The following is a 22,600-nucleotide window of genomic DNA, read 5'->3' as shown; positions in this document are numbered from 1 at the left end:
CTGAGGACGACCAGGTGAAGCAAATGAGGGAGAAAAGGCTGAGGTTCTGGAGGAATGTGGATAGGGTGTTCTCACCATCAGTCCAGATCATGAAGATGTTATCAGTAGTTTTGAACCTGATGAGAGGTTTGGCATTCTGAGTGGCTAAGAAGAATTCTTCTAGATGGTCCATGAATAGGTTAGCATAGATTGGTGCCAAGTGGGTGCCCACAGCTGTACCACGGGCTTGTCTGCAAGTGATGACTTCAAAGGAGAAGTAATTGTGGGTGAGGATATGGTTGGTCATGGTGTGCAGGAAGGGGCAAGCTCCCCTCGTGACTCAGTACTACCCAGGACTGGAGCAAATGAACCATGTTCTTCTGGAGATGACAACAATCATGTGTATATGAGTTGTTTATGTTAAGAATGTGTGAGTGCTTTTCTAAATTTTAAGGCGAATTGTGTCCAGTAGCTTACTCTATCTCTAACTGCATTTTTAAATATTGCCATTTGTCACTCAACACTTCGTTTGTTGTTAAAAAATAGCCCTAGTACACACGTACATGGCACGAAATCGTAACAGGTAAGCAATAGGGATGTGAACCACTTCACACTGGTAGACATTCTTATCAAACAAAGAAGAGTCTTCAGGTATTGGTCTCTTCTGATCAAAATTATGCCGATTTCTCTTCCTTCAAATAAATGGATATTTGTTAGACAAGCTGCTCACTCTTGTGCTCACATAAACACTTTCTCCCAAAAAAGTGAGGAAAATCTGTAGAACTGAAGGGGATGGTGATGTTTACTCATAAACTATTCCCATTTGTCTTAATGTCTTCAATACTAAACTAAGACTGCAGCTTTGTCTGAAGTTTTCCTATATGTAGTCTGATATTAAACTCTGCCTTTTAAGTAACAAAAACAACCTGCATCAAATCTAATCGAGAATGGTAATTTTTTCCATACTTGGCACTGCAAGACTGAGCTTTTCTTAGCTCTCTAATGGTCTTGTCAACTGCACTGTTCTACTGACAAGCAAGCAATAGTATGCTGTAGAAGTAACTGAAAAACAGAAGACCATTGCATACTAGTTTCACCATAGTTGGTGATGTTGGATAGCTAGTGACACCAACTTGTTCCTACCCAGGGGTTGGAAATGGGGGAGGTTTTATAAGTTCCTTTTCCAAGTCACCTTTGTGGTTGACTCTGTCTAATATTCTAGGGCAGGAAGATGTTCCTGACTGCATGAATGATCATGCAATATGATATTAAGTCCTGAACAAATTGAAAACACTGTTGAAATGCAAGTTCTTTTACTGAAGCAAGGTATTGGCTGGTTGGTTGGTTGGTTTAAAGGCGGGAGAAGGGGCCAAACTACACAGTCATTGGTCCCTTGTTCCTAATAAAACAATGCCACAAGTGTGAGAATAAAACAGACGAAACATATAACACAAAACAGAAAGAAAGGAAAAGCCACAAGAACAAATGGAAGGCAACGAACACTAAAAGAACAAAAGAGGACAAGAAAACAACAGAGAGACGCTAGAAACATAATAGAGTAAAACATGAAAGCAGATTACAGTGGCTGGCCAATCACGAGAATAAAAGGGGAAAGCCAGCCACTCTGCAACACATTAAAAACTCCACCCCAAAAAGCACCAGAGTGGAGGACACAGAGGGACAAAGGACATGCACTAAAACCTACATAGAAGTATAAAACCCACTCTCACGGATAAAACGTAAAACAAAAGCTGCTGTGGAGGCATTGTCACCCAACACAGAAGGCAGGGTGCTGGGAAAGTTAAAAGTCTGCCACAGAGCGGCTAAAAGTGGGCAGTCCAGCAAGAGGTAGACGACTGTCATTTGGGAGCCACAACGACACTGAGGCTGGTCCTCGCGACGGAGTAGATAACCATGTGTTAGCCACATATGGCCAATGTGGAGCCGGCAGAGGACAACTGATTCCCTGCGAGAGGCCTGCATGGAAGACTTCCACACATTCATAGTCTCCTTAATGACACGCAGTTTGTTGTGCGGGCTGTTATGCCATTTCGTCTCCCAAAACCGGAAAACCCTGCGGTGTAAGACAGAACGCAGGTCAGCTTTGGAGATGCCTATCTCCAGAAGCGGTTTCCAAGTCGCTTGTTTGGCCAGCCTGTCGGCAAGTTTGTTGCCGGGGATTCCAACGTGTTCTGGGGTCCACCCAAACACAACGGAACAGCAGGACTGTTCCAGGGCTTCAATGGACTCCTGAATGGATGCTACCAGAGAGTGGCGAGGGTAGCACTGGTCGATAGCTTGTAGGCTGATCACTGAGTCAGTACACAGGAGATGACTCGCCAGGGCATGAGCGGATGTACTCAAGAGCACGAGATATGGCCACCAGCTCGGCAGTGAAAACACTGCAGCCAACTGGCAAGGAGTGCTGCTCAATATGTCCTCCATGAACATATGCGAAGCCTACATGACCATCAGCCATTGAGCCGTCGGTTAAACCGCTTCAGAGCCCCGGAACACGTTAAGAACCGAGAGGAAGTGACAGTGGAGCACGGCGGGGTTAACAGAGTCCTTAGGGCCTCAGGTCCAGACTAAGCTGCAGCCGAGGTGTACACCATGGAGGTGTATGTGAATGGACCACAAGTAGAAGTGGCGAAGGGAAGGACTCCAGTTCAGAGAGAAGGGACTGCACGCAAACCGTAATTGTTAGCCCGATCTGGGCCACGGATGCGGGAGATGGACAGCTGCGGGTGGGAAAAGGAGAAGGTAATTTGGATGCGCAGGGGAACTATGAATGTGTGCTGCATAGCTGGTGAGCAGTTGCGCACGTCTGATCTGCAGTGGAGGGACACCAGCCTCCACCACTACACTGGTCACCGGGCTCGTCTTAAAGCTCCTGTCGCTAATTGAACCCCCCACTGCTGCACAGGGTCGAGTAAAGGCAATGCTGAAGGTGCTGCCGAACCATAAACCACACTCCCATAGTCAATTCAGGATTGGGCAAGGACTCTGTAGAGCTGCAGCAGCGTACAGCGATCTGCACCCCAATTGGTGTTGCTCAGGCAACGGAGGGCACTGAGGTGCTGCCAGCACTTCTGCTCAAGCTGACGAAGATGAGGGAGCCAAGTCAATCGAGTGTCGAAAACCAGTCCTAGGAATTTATATGTCTCCACTACAGTCAGTGGATTGTCATTAAGGCAAAGTGTGGGTTCCGGATGAATGGTACGCCACCGACAGAAATGCACGACACACAACTTTGTGGCTGAAAACTGGAAGCCGTGGGCTAGAGACCATGACTGCGCATTGTGGATAGCTCCCTGGAGGCACCGCTCAGCAACAACATTACTGGAGTAGCAGTACGAAATGCAGAAGTCATCTGCATAGAGAGATGGTGAGACGGAGGGCTCAACAGCTTCTGCTAGACCATTAATGGCCACTAAAAATGGTGACACACTCAATACAGAGCCCTGCGGAACTCCATTCTCCTGGATATGGATGGAACTATGGGAGTCACCAAATTGGACACGGAAAGTATGGAGCAACAGGAAGTTTTGGATAAAAATCAGGAGTGGTCCACAGAGGCCCCACTCATACAATGTGGCAAGGATATGATGTCGCCAAGTCGTGTCGTATGATTTACGTAAGTCAAAAAAGATGGCAATCAGGTGTTGCCGTCTGTAAAAGGCTGTTCGGATGGCAGACTCGAAGGACATCAGATTATCAGTGGTAGAGCGACCCTGGCGGAAGTTGCCCTGACATGGAGACAGCAAGCCACATGACGCCAGGACCCAACCCAACCGCCGACATACCATACGTTCCAGCAGCTTATAAAGAACGTTGGTGAGGCTGATGGGCTGATCGCTATCCACATCAAGTGGGTTTTTACTGGTTTGAGCACTGGAATGATGGTGCTCTCTCGCCATTCCGATGGAAAGACACCATCGCACCAGAGCCGGTTGAAGATGACGAGAAGATGTCGCTTGTAGTCAGATGAAACATGTTTAATCATCTAACTGTGGATGCCATCAGGCCCAGGAGCTGTGTCGGAGCAATGTGCAAGGGCAGTGAGGAGCTCCCACTCTGTAAATGGGGCTTTATAGGATTCACTGCAGCGTGTAGTGAATGAGAGTACGTTCCCTTCCAGCTGCAGTTGGAATGTGCGAAAGGCTGGGGGGTAATTCTCCGATGCAGAGGCTCGAGCAAAGTGCTCAGCAAAGTGCTTGGCAATCGTGTTTGCATCGGTACATAACTCGCCATTTATGGTAACACTGGGGACAGCTGTTGCGGCCTGGTACCCGAAAAGATGTTTGACCTTTGTCCAGACTTGGGAAGGTGACATGTGGCACCCAATGGTGGAGACGTATCTCTCCCAACACTCCTTCTTCCGTTGTTTGCTAAGGTAGCAAACACAGGCACAGAGCCGTTTAAAGGCTATGAGGTGTTCCAGGGAAGGGTGCCGCTTATACCGCTATAGAGCTCGCCGACACTCCTTAATTGCTTCAGCGACTTCCGGTGGCCACCAAGGGATTGTCTTACACCTCGGGCACCCTAAAGAACGAGGGATCACATTTTCTGCCGCAGAAACAATTGTGCTAGTCGTCTGCTCAACCATCCCATCAATGTTACCATGTGGGGAAGATTCAGGGATGACAGCAGAGGTGAAAGTTCCCCAGTCCGCCTTGTTCAAAGCCCATCTGGGCAGGCGCCCATGTGTCTGATGTTGGGGTAGTGACAGGAAGATGAGGAAGTGGTCACTACCACACAGGTCGTCATGTGCTCTCCACTGGATAGATGGGAGAAGTCCTGGGCTGCAAATTGATAAATAAACAGCCTAGTAACTACCATGAGCCACACTGAAATGTGTGGTGGCCCCAGTAATTAAGAGGCAGAGGTCGAACTGAGACAGTAAAGTTTTGACATCTCTGCCTCAGCCAGTAAGCATGGTACCATCACACAAGGGGTTATGGGCATTAAAATCTCCCAGAAGTAGGAAAGGTTTAGGGAGTTGATCAATCAATGCAGCTAATACATTCAGGGGTACTGCACCATCTGGAGGAAGATATACATTGCAGACAGTTATTTCCTGCGTCGTCCTTATTCTGACAGCCACAGCCTCAAAGGGGTTTGAAGGGGCACATGTTCACTACAGACCGAGTTTAGGATATAAACGCAAACTCCACCTGACACTCGATTATAGTCGCTACGGTTCCTGTAATATCCCTTATAGCCACAGAGGGCAGGGGTCCGCATTGCTGGGAACCAGGTTTCCTGGAGGGCAGATAGCAGGTGTAAAGCTTAACAGTTGCCGTAGCTCAGCCAGGCGTTGGAAAAAAACACCGCAATTCCACTGGAGGATGACATCGTGAGACTGGGAAGGCATGGAACATTCAATGAGGCAATTTACACCTCAGAGTTACCTGCTGCCACCGATTTATTGCCTGAGCTGTCTGTATCCATTGGGTCTGGCGAGATCTAGGTCCTCAGCGGATGCCAAAATCTCCACCCCATCCTCAGCCACAGAGCTTGTAGGTAGCGGTGGTGTGGGTGCCACCGCAATTTCCTTGGTCTTAGGGGTTTTCTTTTTGGATTTCTCTTGCTACTCCTTGGGTTTCCCTGGCTGGGAGGACTTCACTGGCTCAGTCTCCAGGACTGAGGATGAGCGTGAAGCCCTACGACCAGCTGCTTTTGGGCTCTTCAGCCACTGGCGGGTGTCGTCTTTCCCACTAAAAGAAACCTGGGAAGGGAGTGACCCAAGGGACCCCTTCCTAGCGAGAGAAACTGAAGAAGACTTAAGCTTCTCCAGCTTAGAAGTGGGGACAGACGTCCCCAATGGTTGGGGGGTTGTTGCTCCCAAAGTTGGTGGTGCAGGAGCAACAGGAAGGGAAATGCCCCCCCACTATCAAGGGGGCAGGTGTAGTCTTCAGGCTCTGAGAGGTGACCTGGGTTGGCAGAGCTGATGGTGCCAGAAATGTTGTGGCGGCGGCATAAGATGATGCAATACGCACAGGATGCAGGTGTTCAAATTTTCTCTTAGCCTCAGTGTAGGTCAGTCAGTCCAGGGTCTTGTACTCCATGATTTTCCTTTCCTTCTGGAGAATCCTGCAGTCAGGCGAGCAAGTCGAATGGTGCTCTCCGCAGTCGACTCAGATGGGAGGCAGGGCACAAGGAGTATTGGGAGGTGATGGGCGTCCGCAATCTCGACATGTGACGCTGGAAGTTCAGCGGGAAGACAAATGGCCGAACTTCCAGCACTTAAAGCACTGCATCAGTGGAGGGATATAGTTCTTTACATCACACTGGCAGACCATCACCTTGACCTTCTCGGGCAATGTATAACTCTCAAAGGCCAAGATGAAAACACCGGTGGCAACCTGATTATCCCTTTAACCCCGATGGACGCGCTGGATGAAATGAACACCTCGCCGCTCTAAATTAGCACGCAGCTCATCATCAGACTGCAAAAGAAGGTCTCTGTGAAATATGATGCCCTGGACCATATTTAACCTCTTATTGGGTGTGATGGTTACAGAAACATCCCCCAGCTTGTCACAAGCGATTAACTCCTATGACTGGGCAGAGGATGCTGTTTTGATCAAGACTGACTCAGATCTCATTTTGGACAAGCCCTCCACCTCCACAAACTTGTCCTCTAAATGCTCAACAAAAAACTGAGGCTTCATAGTCATGAAAGATTCCCCATCAGCTCTCGAACATATAAGGTACCAGGGCGAATAAGATCCACTGCCATCTTTAGCCTGACATTCCTCCCATGGTGTGGCCAGGCATCAGCAGAGAAATCCCTGTGTGGTCAGGGGGCTACAACCAACAGGGTACATGGCGGCCCCACCACAACGGACTGGCTACTGTGCTGGATATCAGGTACAAAGAAGTCCACGTTCATCATCAATGCAGAAATCAACACTGCATTGTGGAAAACGCACCCATGAAGGTGTCCTCGCCCAAGAGGTGGAGAATGGGCAGGACTGCAATGCGGCGATGAGCAAGTGGACTAAAGATCTCAATGCACGATGGACACAATGCACCTTTTAAAGCACCCTTCCCCAATGGGATCACTCTTCGGGAAAATTTTGAAGAATGGAGGTCAAACCCTACAGGAAACCATCACATAAAGGCCGAAACGTGTGAAACTCCTTTTAGTCGCCTCGTACGACAGGCAGGAATACCTTGGGCCTATTCTAACCCCTGGACCCGCAGGGGGTGAAGCAAGGTATTCAGCACCCTGATGGCTAAACTAAAACCTGCCAATAGAGCATATTGTATACTGTACTAGCTGCGAGACAGGGAGGTGACCTGGATAGGAACCCAATTTTCATACCAACGTATCAATCATGAAGCACACTGAGCACTAATCAGATGCACTAACAAGCTTGAGTGTAATTGCTGCTTGATTTCCCATGACGTAAAGAGCAAATACTGGCATGGTCCCACACCTGTGCTACCTGCATGGCAAGGTAACAGCTCATGCATCAACAGTGCATTGCCTGTGCAGCCAGAGGGCCACCAACATATGGGCATCTTATGACCAAGCATGTGGATTGGTAACCCCACTGTGTACTGGGTGATCTTCCCTGCACAACACACACCTCTGTACAAAAAAAATCTGAAAAGGTGTAGGTCAAACCCAGGTGTTGGGTTCAAACATGAGTTAACTGAAGTAAGTGGCGTAAAATAAACAAAATGGGAAAATCTATAATAGATTTCATACAAACAGGCAAGGTTATCAACAATGAACCTGTCCTACAGATCAAGTCACAGGTAAGGAAGAAGTACTACAACGATTTGGGACCCCATACTCACCACACACTTACTCACACTCACAAAAGAGTTATGAGGCCCTTGGGGAGGGGTGGAAAGAGTGGATTCTCAGAACAGATTGTAGTCTCCTGGTTCGGAGCTGGGTGGAGGGCTTAAATCTTAGGGAGGGAGGGAGGAGGAGAGGGGAGGCTCAGAATGCTCTACACATACTGACTATGAAGAGGGGCAAATATCAGCCCTATTAATTATAGAGGTTAGCATTAGTAATTCCCGATTATAGAAAGAAAATGTTCATGTAGCACCAGTTAAATGCAGCACCACGAACAGAAAGCACCCAGAACAAAACTCATTTATAAAGGTAATAACACTAACATAGTACTATAGTGGTGCGCACATAAGAAGGTAGTTGGTGGGGTGATGCGCAGTGGCAAGTTGCACTGTACCACATGACGTTCCAGCCATTAGCATCATTCTAAAATGTCTGCCTGCACCACACACTTTGGCATGCACATAGAATATTTAGCATTGACTTTTGTGTTAGTTTAGGTATGGTGAGGTTACTTAGCCACTATAGTGTCCATTATGCATGGCATAAAGCAAACAAAAGTCTTACATTAAAAAGTGACAGCTATGATTTTCCATATAAATTATACCAGTGAAAGTCAGAAGTAGAAACAACAGCCCAGTATATTGCTCACCCTGGGGTTGCCAGTTATCAGGGTAGGCAATGGCTAGAGGATGAGGAGTGGGACAGAGACCACACTGGTGACAATGGAAAGTATTTTTCATCTCTCTTTGCACAGTATGCACCACACTGCCGGATTCTTACATGCACATCACCACAGGAAAATAAAATTGCCTGAAATCAGAACTGAGTACCAACGAAATTTTGAATTCTGCTAGGAGTGTCTACAGCAACAAAACACCAGACATCAGTAGTGGATGCATGTTTATAGCCAGAAATAAAATTATGTAAAGTAAGTTTGGTGAAAATGAGCATTAAAGGTGCACTGTGAGTGGTAACTGGGAGCTTTTATAGACTTCCTGCCTCTTGGGCCACAGCGGCAGAGCATTTAATATTGCAACTTACTCAACTTACTAGTTATTGACTGGAAGCTGCAAATGACTAGACGTGGTAGGAACAGAGATTGGGTGATTTTGTTCTAAACGCCTTAAATGAACTTGAGTAATTAGCCAAGAACTGACTCACAAGGGTAATGCCTGGAATAATCCAATTACAAACAGGTCTATACCATTCAGTTCATTTACCATAGAGCAGGGAATCTGTAATCATAAGGATGTAATTGCATCATTGATGACAGGTATCAATAAGAATGTTAAGAAATGTAGGAGGATATAGGAAGATATTTCTCCTTAGAAAGTGAAACAAGAAACATATTTTAGATTACCTGAGCATACAACACCAATCTCCAACTCTGAGACAGAAAATCTTGAGTATAAATGGACGAAGTTCAATAATATTGTACAATACATCTTAGACAGGTATGTGTCAACCAAAGTTGTGAGGGATGGGAAAGGTTCGCCAAAGTTCCAAAAGGTGTGCTAGAAAGTTGCTCCAAAACCAAAGAGAACTTCACTACGACAAAAACATTGCCAAAATAGTTAGTTGACAAACAAGCCGGTGTCAATCTATAACAGGCTTTTGTAGCTTGGTATTAAAACCTACCCAGAACACAAACATCATCTTTTTAGGAATCAACACACATTCTGAAAACAACTATCTTATGAATCCCCACTTGTTTTGTTGTCCACAAGATTATGAATGCACTAGATACTGGTGCCTGAGTCTAGTATATTTGTAATGGATTAAATTCAGCACTTTTTCAATTCCTCAGAAACTATTAGGCTACTGGCCCAATATGTGTTAACAAAATTTACTTATTTTCGAATAGTCTTATGAGTCCACCTGGCATGGAATGGATACCAAGTAATGACCATTGACCTAAGTTTTTCTACAATGGAAGCATAGTGGTCTAAATACTTTCACAGGAGCTTCTTTCAAGTGGCCCCTGACTAGTATGTTGAAGCTTGGCTAAATCAGTGCATTGCAGGATATGTCCTTTCCATGCCAGACTCAGTCCAGGCAATAGTTTCACAGTCTTGAGACATTCCTCTGAGTAAAAGCCATCAATGACCTTCCATGTGGACTCACACATGATGGCTTTCCATACAGTTTTGAATATAATGGCTCAACTGGTCAAGACTTTGAACTCTTACAAGAATCTTTTTTGCCCAGTTCAGTTGTGTATCTGGCAACCACTCTTACCCAAACTGTTACAGATTATTTGCTGTTAGCCTGAGGGTACTTGATGATGCTCATTTTTGAGTGGCAATATTCACCTGCCAAGACTGTGATGAAACTTAGCTAATTAGCCACACATTATCCCAATGATTCCATTGAGGATATAATTCTATAGCTCCCCATGTACATCAGGATTCATATGTATGCCGAGCTACTCATAGATTTACACAGATTTCTCACAGAAACAATGCTTGCAATAGAAGAACAGTATGTCAGTGTTGGATAACAACCTCACAGCAGTCCTGAAATGTTTCAACATTTTTATTAAAAGGGCATCAGATCCTGAATTAATTCATATTCAGGTAAAATGCCCAATGGAACATTATGCCTATTATGATTAGCCAAGAGAAGAAAATGTTAGGCAGTTCTCTGATATGTCGTAAAGAGTGTTACTAATGACAAGTTCCTGTGATGGCAAGTAGACTAAGGCTATATTCACCTAGCTGTAGGCAGATACTGTAACAACTATTCTGTGCACAATAATGGCTGTAGCAACATGTGAAATGGTACAGAAAACTTACCATGCAATTACACTACCTTCACATTTACTCATTATACGAATTATCACTTGTGCATGAATTTTAGTCATTAAGCACAGGTGTGCTTGTTGGCTGAAAGTGCCGCCTCTGTTGGCACATTATGTTTTACCCACGCTAGAAGCTTTAATGTCTCTTTACAACTCTTTATACTTTCCCTATCCTTTTTACTGAAATGAAGAGTAGCGAGGGAAGCAAGCTAGATATCAACATCTGTTGTCAGCATTGGTCAATAAAACAGCACAGTGTACTGAAACGCTTCCCCCCCCTTTTTTTTAACAAATGAAGTAAGAGATACGGGGATACACTAACAAAAATAGATCTCTATACTAATGAACGAATGAACTTCAAACATACTTTTAATTCTATCATTAACAGAATTTCAGATAATTATAATGATTTTAACATACTTTGTGCTGATTGTTTTATGCTTGGGGGGGGGGGGGGGTTGACTTGGTTGTCCAGTAGTTTTCTATGATCATATTTGACTTATCAACACCTCTGAGCTATAGGTGGCTGGAGGTGAATTGCAGTAGGTTGGAATGAATCAAAAGTACTAAATATGACATCCCTCCTTTGAGTCACTTGAATGAACATCTGAGACAGTCTGCTTGCACATGGCTCCATACTCCAGTGGGAGCACCAAAAACACTGTTGTGTGCCTAAACATGCATATTACCACCCACAGTCCAGTGGTTGTCAATAAAAAATACACTATTCTGTTAAACATCACTAATTTTACATTTTGAAAAGCCTTTCAAAGTCCCTTATGAATATAAAAATATCACATTCACTGAAAACTTTTACTTTCTTCTTTAATAGTGAGAAAGATAGAGAGGAAACAGACCTTTAAATTCAGTCATTACATTTTTAAGATAACCTCCTCAGGTCTAACTATCTGGTACTGGTAGACTGTATATTCGCTGACAATCTATTCAGACACTGTGAATTCTCACATCTTCAGAGATTGGATATACAATAACATCACAAGCAGCTAGGTAATTCAAACTCTGAAATATTGCCTCAAATGACTGAGTAAGCCCAAGGCAAACAGGGTGTAAAAAGTGGCCCAGAGGTTACACAATGATAAAGTTTTTTGTCTATAAATGAATTCACTTCCTCAGAACATATCTCACTTTCAAGCTTGGTGGTTTGATACAGGTTTCTATATATCTCATAATCAAAGCCCAGAACCACAAACTCTGTAACATCAATGTTCTACAAATGTAATCATGCAAAAATAATGACCCCTGAAGTATGCAAAAAGGTTCATATTATTACAGGACCAGTGCTACTTATTAACGGCAGCTTTGGCTACCCAACTGTCAAACTTAATGTGAGCAAACACAGACAGTGAACTTTAATATGTGAAATACATAAATTAAAGCCATAGTGTCTAACAATCCTCATCTAATGACTGGGGTAACAGCAGTGTAACATACATGGTGGTTGCAAGTGCTATGTTGTAACATTCAGTGGTAATTGCTTACTTAAGGCATACAACCCCCCCCCCCCCCCCATCAACCATGGACCTAGCCATTGGTGGGGAGGCTTGCGTGCCTCAACGATACAGATAGCCGTACCGTAGGTGCAACCACAATGGAGGGGTATCTGTTGAGAGGCCAGACAAACGTGTGGTTCCTGAAGAGGGGCAGCAGCCTTTTCAGTAGTTGCAGGGGCAACAGTCTGGATGATTTACTGATCTGGCCTTGTAACACTAACCAAAATGGCCTTGCTGTTTTGGTACTGCGAACGGCTGAAAGCAAGGGGAAACTACAGCCGTAATTTTTCCCGAGGCCATGCAGCTTTACTGTATGGTTAATGATGATGGCGTCCTCTTGGGTGAAATATTCCGGAGGTAAAATAGTCCCCCATTCGGATCTCCGGGAGGGGACTACTCAAGAGGACGTTGTTATCAAGAGAAACAAAACTGGCGTTCTACGGATCGGAGCATGGAATGTCAGATCCCTTAATCGGGCAGGTAGGTTAGAAAATTTAAAAAGGGAAATGGATAGGTTAAAGTTAGATATAGTGGGAATTAGTGAAGTTCGGTGGCAGGAGGAACAAGACTTCTGGTCAGGTGAGTACAGCGTTATAAATACAAAATCAAATAGGGGTAATGCACAAGTAGGTTTAATAATGAATAAAAAAATAGGTGTACGGGTAAGCTACTACAAACAGCATAGTGAACGCATTAATGTGGCCAAGATAGACACGAAGCCCACACTTACTACAGTAGTACAAGTTTATATGCCAACTAGCTCTGCAGATGATGAAGAAATTGATGAAATGTATGATGAGATAAAAGAAATTATTCAGGTAGTGAAGGGAGACGAAAATTTAATAGTCATGGGTGACTGGAATTCGTCAGTAGGAAAAGGGAGAGGAGGAAACATATTAGGTGAATATGGATTGGGGCTAAGAAATGAAAGAGGAAGCCGCCTGGTAGAATTCTGCGCAGAGTATAACTTAATCATAGCTAATACTTGGTTTAAGAATCATGAAAGAAGGTTGTATACATGGAAGAACCCTGGAGATACTAAAAGATATCAGATAGATTATATAATGGTAATACAGAAATTTAGGAACCAGGTTTTAAATTGTAAGACATTTCCAGGGGCAGATGTGGACACTGACCACAATCTATTGGTTGTGAACTGTAGATCAAAACTGAAGAAACTGCAAAAAGGTGGGAATTTAAGGAGATGGGACCTGGATAAACTGAAAGAACCAGAGATTGTACAGAGTTTCAGGGAGAGCAGAAGGGAACAATTGACAGGAATGGGGGAAAGAAATACAGTAGAAGAAGAATGGGTAGCTTTGAGGGATAAAATAGTGAAGGCAGCAGAGGATCAAATAGGTAAAAAGACGAGGGCTAGTAGAAACCCTTGGGTAACAGAAGAAATATTGAATTTAATTGATGAAAGGAGAAAATATAAAAATGCAGTAAATGAAGCAGGCAAAAAGGAATACAAACGTCTCAAAAATGATATCGACAGGACGTGCAAAATAGCTAAGCAGGGATGGCTAGAGGACAAATGTAAGGATGTACAGGCTTATCTCACTAGGGGTAAGATAGATACTGCCTACAGGAAAATTAAAGAGACCTTTGGAGAAAGGAGAACCACTTGCATGAATATCAAGAGCTTTGATGAAAACCCAGTTCTAAGCAAAGAAGGGAAAGCAGAAAGGTGGAAGGAGTATATAGAGGGCCTATACAAGGGCGATGTACTTGAGGACAATATTATGGAAATGGAAGAGGATGTAGATGAAGATGAAATGGGAGATAAGATATTGCGTGAAGAGTTTGACAGAGCACTGAAAGACCTGAGTCGAAACAAGGCCCCAGGAGTAGACAACATTCCATTAGAACTACTGACAACTTTGGGAGAGCCGGTCCTGACAAAACTCTACCATCTTGTGAGCAAGATGTATGAGACAGGCAGAATACCCTCAGACTTCAAGAAGAATATAATAATCCCAATCCCAAAGAAAGCAGGTGTTGACAGATGTGAAAATTACCGAACTATCAGTTATAACTGCAAAATACTAATGCGAATTCTTTACAGATGAATGCAAAAACTGATAGAAGCCGACCTCGGGGAAGATCAGTTTGGATTCCGTAGAAATGTTGGAACACGTGAGGCAATACTGACCCTACGACTTATCTTAGAAGAAAGATTAAGGAAAGGCAAACCTACGTTTCTAGCATTTGTAGACTTAGAGAAAGCTTTTGACAATGTTGATTGGAATACTCTCTTTCAAATTCTGAAGGTGGCAGGGGTAAAATACAGGGAGCGAAAGGCTATTTACAATTTGTACAGAAAGCAGATGGCAGTTATAAGAGTCGAGGGGTATGAAAGGGAAGCAGTGGTTGGGAAGGGAGTGAGACAGGGTTGTAGCCTGTCCCCGATGTTATTCAATCTGTATATTGAGCAAGCAATAAAGGAAACAAAAGAAAAGTTCGGAGTAGGTATTAAAATCCACAGAGAAGAAATAAAAACTTTGAGGTTTGCCGATGACATTGAAATTCTGTCAGAGACAGCAAAGGACTTGGAAGAGCTGTTGAACGGAATGGACAGTGTCTTGAAAGGAGGATATAAGATGAACATCAACAAAAGCAAAACAAGGATAATGGAATGTAGTCGAATTAAGTCAGGTGATGCTGAGGGAATTAGATTAGGAAATGAGACACTTAAAGTAGTAAAGGAGTTTTGCTATTTGGGGAGCAAAATAACTGATGATGGTCGAAGTAGAGAGGATATAAAATGTAGACTGGCAATGGGAAGGAAAGCGTTTCTTAAGAAGATAAATTTGTTAACATCGAGTACTGATTTAAGTGTCAGGAAGTCGTTTCTCAAAGTATTTGTATGGAGTGTAGCCATGTATGGAAGTGAAACGTGGATGATAAATAGCTTAGACAAGAAGAGAATAAAAGCTTTCGAAATTTGGTGCTACAGAAGAATGCTGAAGATTAGATGGGTTGATCACATAACTAATGAGGAGGTATTGAATAGAATTGGGGAGAAGAGGAGCTTGTGGCACAACTTGACTAGAAGAAGGGATCGGTTGGTAGGACATCATCTGAGACATCGAGGGATCACCAATTTAGTACTGGAGGGCAGCGTGGAGGGTAAAAATCGTAGAGGGAGACCAAGAGATGAATACACTAAGCAGATTCAGAAGGATGTAGGCTGCAGTAGGTACTGGGAGATGAAGCTTGCACAGGATAGTGTAGCATGGAGAGCTGCATCAAACCAGTCTCAGGACTGAAGACCACAACAACATCAACAAGGCATACAAAAAGTTACTTTTGTAACTACAGATAATCTAAATAACAATGTGATGTTTCATTCTGATCAGATATTTTTGATTCATGTGAGAAAATGGGGAGAATGCAATGAAGCAATAGAGAATACTGAAATGGGAAAAAAATCTTAAGGTATTTTTTTTTCTTTAAATTTGGCAGTGTGTATGGTCATTAAGTTTTATTGAATGTGTTGGCTCTGTAGGACACACACACACACACACACACACACACACACACACACACACACACACACACACACACACACACAGAGAGAGAGAGAGAGTTGTCCTTCACAAACACTACATTTTGCTTACTGCTACATGCTGATGGGTCTTGGAAACCTCTAGTATTTAACTATATCTTACCAAAAATCACATTTACTTACATTTGCTCTACACAATGGACATGGCTTGATTACTTCTATTAGAGGCCTATGGCGAAAAGTTTGCAGCAGACAGTGCCCTGAAATTAATCACATGGCAGGTTATATTTCGATGATACACTAATGTGACAGAGATAAAAATTATCTACTACTTCATCCTCAAACTCTAAACCATAATTAAGCATAAAAAGTAATAACATACAAACGTAAATACACATGAGGTCAATGGCTTATGAAATTCCATTATCCAATAGCATGTTGCAAATTTGAAACAGAAAAAGCAGTAATTACAAAAATCAGCAACACTTTGGATGAACTGAAAAAATTAGAAAATGGTCATATCAAGGACAAAATGTCATCTCTAAGCAACAACTGGTTGATTCTGTTTCCCACTATTGTTCAAATCAAATTACCTAGCAACCCCCCCCCCTCCCCCCAAATCCACTCCCCCTCTACTGACCAAAATGAAAGGTCATTAAATTCCATGACAGGATATTAAATTCCAACCTTGTCTTTTCTTCTGGTAGCTGATCTGCAAATAAGTCACCAAAATTTATAATTTTCTGTAGGTCAATTTGATATTTTCTACAAAATAAACTGCAGCAAAATTACATGCTTAGCAGAAAGTATTCTGAAAGCTGCATTTGACATGCAAGAATGTATAGATACAAACTAATAGCAATCCTTATGAAACAACCAGGGAATGTGCTGAGTAAAACTATTTCAGGGGGGAGATGGATGACTGAGACTCAGTGGTATAATATGGTTACTCTTTGCAACAATACCAAAACTACGTAGGCAGATGTCATGCCAGAAGAGCAATGGGGTGGAAAATAACTGAAGATAAAAAGTATAGAGCAAAGAAGTGAGATGAGGGACAAGAAATGAGAAGGGAGTGGTAATGGCGTCACTCAGGAAGGAGACTATCGCAGGGTTAGGCTGGAGGGATTGTGGGAATGGAGGATGTGCTGGAGGGACGCAACTCACCTTAGCATTTCAGAGAGGCACTCGGGTATTAAAAACCTTAGCCACATTCCATGTCAGGGTCTGACCATTTTACCATCTATATCTACATCCCCACTCTGCATGCCACTGTGAAGTGCCTGGCAGAGCGTACTTAGAATTGTGCCACATATTTGGGTTGTTTCCCATTCCAATTATGTATGCAATGTGGCAATAATGATAGCTTAAATACCTCTGTGTATGCTCTAATAAGTCTAGCCCTGTCTTCACAATCCCTCAGGGAGTAATATGTAGGAAACTGAAGAATCTCTCTCGATTGTTCATGTAATACATATTCTTGAAACTTTGCAAGCAGGCTTTCATACAATAATTGCTATTATCTTCCAGCATTTGACAGTTCAGGTTTTTCAGTGTTTCAGTGACACTCTCCCATGGGTCTAATAAATCCGTATGCTTTGTGCCACAATTCTTCATATATGTTTAAAGATTTCCTGTTAGACTTACTTAGTATGGTTTCCACACACTTATGTTATATTGTAAGATAGGACACAAAGTGATTTGTAATCTGTCTGATTTGTAAATTAACTGCATTTCCACAGTATCCTGACAATGAACTGAAGTTTGCCACTTGACTTACATGTGACTTAGCCTATGTGCTTACTCCATCATACGTAAGATCTGTTAGCCCAGGTATTTGTATGAGTTGACTGATTTCAATTGCGACCCATTGATATTGCTTTTGCATTTTGTAAAGAACACAAATTTCTGACAATTTAAATCAAATTGCCAAACTTTGTACTACTATGAAATAATATCAAGATTTAACTGGATATTTGTGCAGCTTTTTTCAGATTGTATTTCATTATGAGTAACTGCATTATCTGTAAAGGTTCTAAGGTTATTATCAATAGTGTCAGAACAAAAATTGTCCAAAACACTTCCCTGTGTTGAAGTTATTTCTACTTCTGTTGATGACTCTATCGAAGATAACATGCTATGTCTGCTCTGCCAAGACATACATTAATAAGCATTGGAGAAATACTGCATCCATCTGATTGCCTTGACTCACAGCTTTCAGGATGTCACTGAGAAAAGTGGAAATTACATGAGCAGTATCTTCATATAGAAGATGTCATTCTGTTTGAGATACCTCACTACGTTTGAGCTCCAAATATGTTTAAGTAATCTACAAGTGATGGATATCAAAGACGTTGGAGACTCATTTTTCAGATCACTTCTGCTACTCTGCTATCCTTCTTGTAGGTGGATGTGACCTGTGCTTTCTTCCAATCACTGGGCACAGTTTTCTGTTCACACACTCTAAGAGTATACTATGGTTAAAATGGGATGTAACACAGCTGTAAATTCAGTACTGAATCTGACAGGGATTAGACTGGGCCCAGGAGCCTTGTTTAAATTTAGCATTTTTAGCTATATCTTAACATAATTGATACTAATAACTACCACTCATCTCTGCAGCAGTGCAGGAAATAATCTGGGGCAATACTTCTGTATTTTGCTTAGTGAAGAGACACTGAAAAACTGAGTTCAGCATTTCTGCTTTCACTTTGCTACCTCCAATTTCACTTTCAGTGTCATCAATGAGTATCTGGGCAATAACTTCGGTGTCACTGGCAGCGTACTTATGACTAGAATTTCTTCAGGATGGATGGATAGAATATAGTGTTTTAAGAGACCAAACTGTTATGATCATCAGTCCCTCCATAATGAGTATGTTAGAAACATGTGAGATGAGGGAAAGCCATTGAGTTTTAAACCACAAGCAAACAGGAGAGGGGTGGGGATCAACGACTGTTATAGGACAGACACAAGAGGCATTAAGAATGAATTATTAAACGAGTCAGGGGGTAAAAGATAATAGTGTAGAATAGATGTCTCCTGGGAGCAATTCAAGGCTCTCAACAGCTTATCACACAATGCGAGATGCATCCCACCCAACTAGGCTCCCGTGGCCACTGTACCACATTAAGAGTCAACAGGAAAGCTACCTAATAAGAGGAGCATTAAAACGTTTGAAAAAAGAAATTATGACTCATGGCAATATTAAAACGAACTTGGAATGTCAGGTGTTGAACCAGCCTTCCATCTGGGCAAGCAGCCTGAGATCCCTGGGGCTAAAAATGCAGTAGTAGGTGACCCCCTTCCCCATCTGGCAGCTGGCAGGACCATAACACTGCAACGGATAAAATTTGAAACCTGATTTTCTGCCTGGACATTATCAGCTAGGACTTCAGGGAGTGTCTTAGTCAACCATAAAGCTCAGTCTGTAGCAGCTAAGATGGGGCACTCCAGCCGTATATGAGTGACTGTCAGGGCCCGACCTTCAACTGCAATGGACGGGCCAATTTGTCACAGGATGTATCCATGGGTCAGACTGGTGTAACCAACTTGGAGATAGCAGAGGATTGTGGATTCATGACAAGATGGACAAAGAAAAGACTGTCACACACTCATAGACACTTTGACATTCTGTAATTTATTTGGTTGTGGCTGAAACACCCCATTCACTGTTCCATACTACTAAGAATCAGTGATATAATATTGTCTGCATGTCAGACCCGGGTGCTTTTATTTCCAGAGCATCCTTCCTGGTAGCAGCATTGACGAGCCAGGTCACAAGTGTATTCCCCAAGATCCCAACATGACTGGGGGCCAAAGGAATACTACTGTCTTCTCACTTTCATGGAAGTCTAAAAAGAGAGCTTGTATTTGTGTTATCAGTGGAAGCCAGGGCCAACAGAGGGTAATACCATTTATGTGGCTCACGTAGTCACTGTAGGTAACGAAACACTCATGTAATTGGGTGCAGTTGTACTGAAACATACGCAATTGCCACCAATTCATCCACAAAGGCACTGTATTAATTAGGCAGGGAGGGTTGCTTGCTGGTTCTAAGGCATGTGAAGGTTGTAATGTGACAACGTGCCATTTAGTGAAGGCCAGGCATAGTCAAGGCGCAATTGTAGAGAAAGTGGACGCTTATGCCATCTGTGGGCCAGATTCGAAGGCAAAGCGGAAGTGCTTCCTTCTGGTGACAGCTAAATTAAAGAACGCTATGTGGGAGACAGTGTCTGGCTTGTGCTGCACTCTGACAGTGAAATAACAAAAGAATTAAACTAAATAATATTGTTACGTGTAGTAAAAATATAAATGTAATATTACTTTAATATATGAAAATGACTGTAACTGAATATTGTAATGCTATGGTATGTTTAATTGTAAATACAGAACTTGGCGTAATGTAAAATAATGTTTAGGTGTGGGGGGAATCCCCGAGAATGATAACAGTGTACAGGTTGGCGCGTAATATTGGTGGTAGAAGCAAGCTGGCTTAGCTCTGAGGCAGAACAAGTGTTAAGTGGCGTAAAAGTGACTGCCGGTGTGTGCTACGGTAACATTGCTAACAGACCATTTAGAAGTGAGCTGAAAACAGATATGGACTTTGTTTATCATATGGCTACAAGCTAAATGGACACTAAGGCTTGTAAGATGCGGTATTTCTATGGAGATGGACTGTGAGCGGCAAAATAGTACAGTTTCCCGCTCTGGGGTACATGGCACTGCATGGTGCAAGGCTGCATTAATTGCGACGAGTTGCTTGTACCAACGGCGAGGTGTGAAGGAACCAGTAGCCGCATCCAACGGCGTATTGTGATCTCAATAACTGATGAGGTCCATGGGTGAGCTCACTTTGGTAGCAACGAACTAGAAGTTATCTTACAAGAATATTATTATGAACAGTGGTTGTTATACCGATGCCAGTACCAGCACATTTACATTTTGTGAATCAGTTTGTGTAATAGTCAAACCAAGTTCTCTACAGTGTGTAAAGTTTGGAGGTAATAATAATTTTGTGGTTTAAATTGCAGTCCCCGAGTGTAATCAGTTATTTAAAGGAAATAGCTCATTATTATCCCATATCCAGTGATTTCTACATGCTACAACATCAGTGAAAAGTTATGGTGCGTATCGGCGTAGCTATATTACAAGAGAAAATAGTCGGAATTAACGCCGAAATCGCCAGCAGACGCTGCTTCATGCAACGGATGGAAGATGCCAGGTACTGTGCTACCTTAATTACTATCCAGCTCGATGTGGTGGCTCTTCAGTACATTGCCATAGTCAAAAATTACTCGGTTCCATCCTAGCAACGTAATTCTCAATTAGTGTTTTCAGTAACTATATTGACAAGCAGATCTATATTGTTCTTTAATTAAGCGTTCAAGGAAATTGCTGCCACCACAGTACACATTGTGCCTTCAGCACAATGCAAGCTCAATAACATTAAATTCAGTAATTACAATTTGAGTAGTTTACATTAACCTAAAACAAGTTCAAGTGTTTATCACGTGTGTTTATATATTGTGAAACGATTTCAGGCTGTGGTAGTGTTTTAAATGAATAATGTCCTCCTACTAGGCAATATCAAACATACAGAAGTAAGTGCTCCCCGTTCAGTTACTTCAAAGAGATTATCAGAGCTACTAATAATCAAATATAGATGTAAAAATAAGTTGGTTATGCGCCATTATCATTATTTATTCCAAAACTTCCATGTAGTAGTTGGATCACCATAGGGTGTCTACTCAAACCTATTACACGCGAGAGCTGCTTTCCGGAAGTCCGATGCCGCATGGTCTAATAATAATACAGTAAATTTGGGTAGTGGCATCGCAATGTATAGTCTGTCAAGCCTCCAATTCTTGAAGCACTTGCATATACAGTACTCACCGAGTACCAAAAGGAAGAACTGGGTCTATCACATCATTTCCACTAAGAGAAAGATTTAGACAAATTTGCAAGTAAGGGATGCACAATTGGGGGTGTTTCAAGTGTGATGTAGTGATAGGATTGAGAGGATGTAAGCAAAAGTTGGAACTGATGGACTGTTACCAGGACAATAATGGAATTTTTTGACCAAGGCTGCTTTTCTGGAAGTCTTACACCCCTATCAGGAAACAAAAGCTATTGGTTAGGATTTTCTGGATGGCTAAGACTATGTATGTCATAGCTGAGGAGTAATTAGTGGTTCCTGATCCATAAGGGCCAAATCTCTGCCTCTATCAGGTGGTGGTCCACAGGGCTCGTCTGGTAGGCACCAGTTGCAAGCCTGATCCCACAATGGTGGATCAGGTCTATGAGACTCAAGGCCAATGGTGCTGTTAATCCGTAGGACAGCCTTCCATAATCCATATATAATAAAATGAGAGCTTTGTCGAGTTGCAAAAATGATGGAATGGTCCACACCCAAGGAAGAGTTACTGAGACAGAATAGGACATTTAGTTAAAACTGGTGTGTCCACTTAAGCTGTTGTATAAGGGATAACCAACTTAACATCAAAAATGAGCCCCCAAGAAGCGATATGTCTTGACCACATTAAGTAGCTTATTATGTAGGTAAAGTTCTGAGTGTGAATGAACAGTTTTACATCAGCAGACACACATGGTGCAAGTTTTGGTAACGGAAAAAACATGATCAATATTTTGCCTTCCTTACAGCAACCTACTGTTGTCCCTCTGTTGGAAGAACTATAGTCGATGCAGAAGTCATTGTTGCATGAGGATGGTGAGACTATACATCCCACTGCCCCTGCAAATTCATTGAACACTATTAGAAAGAGGATCAGACTCAGCAGAGAGCATTGTGCAACACCATTTTCTTTTATGTGGGAAGCACTGTAGTCATTACTGATTTGAACTTTTAAGGATCACTGGGAGAAAAAATGTTGGATGGAAACCATGAATGATCCACAAAAACCTTACTCATATAAGGTGGTGAGGATATGGTGGTTCCATATGGTATCATAGACTTT

The 22,600-nt window shown here is 42.7% G+C and overlaps 1 protein-coding gene across 1 annotated transcript in view; it reads right to left on the bottom strand.

The window, feature by feature from the left end:
* The window catches only part of LOC126248732 (E3 ubiquitin-protein ligase RNF170), a 117,834-nt gene that overhangs the window by 39,152 nt on the left and 56,082 nt on the right, over positions 1 to 22,600 (bottom strand). Inside the window, exon 4 of the mRNA XM_049950051.1 lies at positions 15,807 to 15,883. Within this exon, the coding sequence (XP_049806008.1) occupies positions 15,807 to 15,883 (77 nt within the window). The remainder of the gene's footprint in view (positions 1 to 15,806; positions 15,884 to 22,600) is intronic.

Source organism: Schistocerca nitens, chromosome 3 (assembly GCF_023898315.1).
Source record: "Schistocerca nitens isolate TAMUIC-IGC-003100 chromosome 3, iqSchNite1.1, whole genome shotgun sequence".
NCBI classification, from domain to species: Eukaryota; Metazoa; Arthropoda; class Insecta; order Orthoptera; family Acrididae; genus Schistocerca; species Schistocerca nitens.
This window is presented reverse-complemented; position numbering and strand designations above follow the sequence as displayed.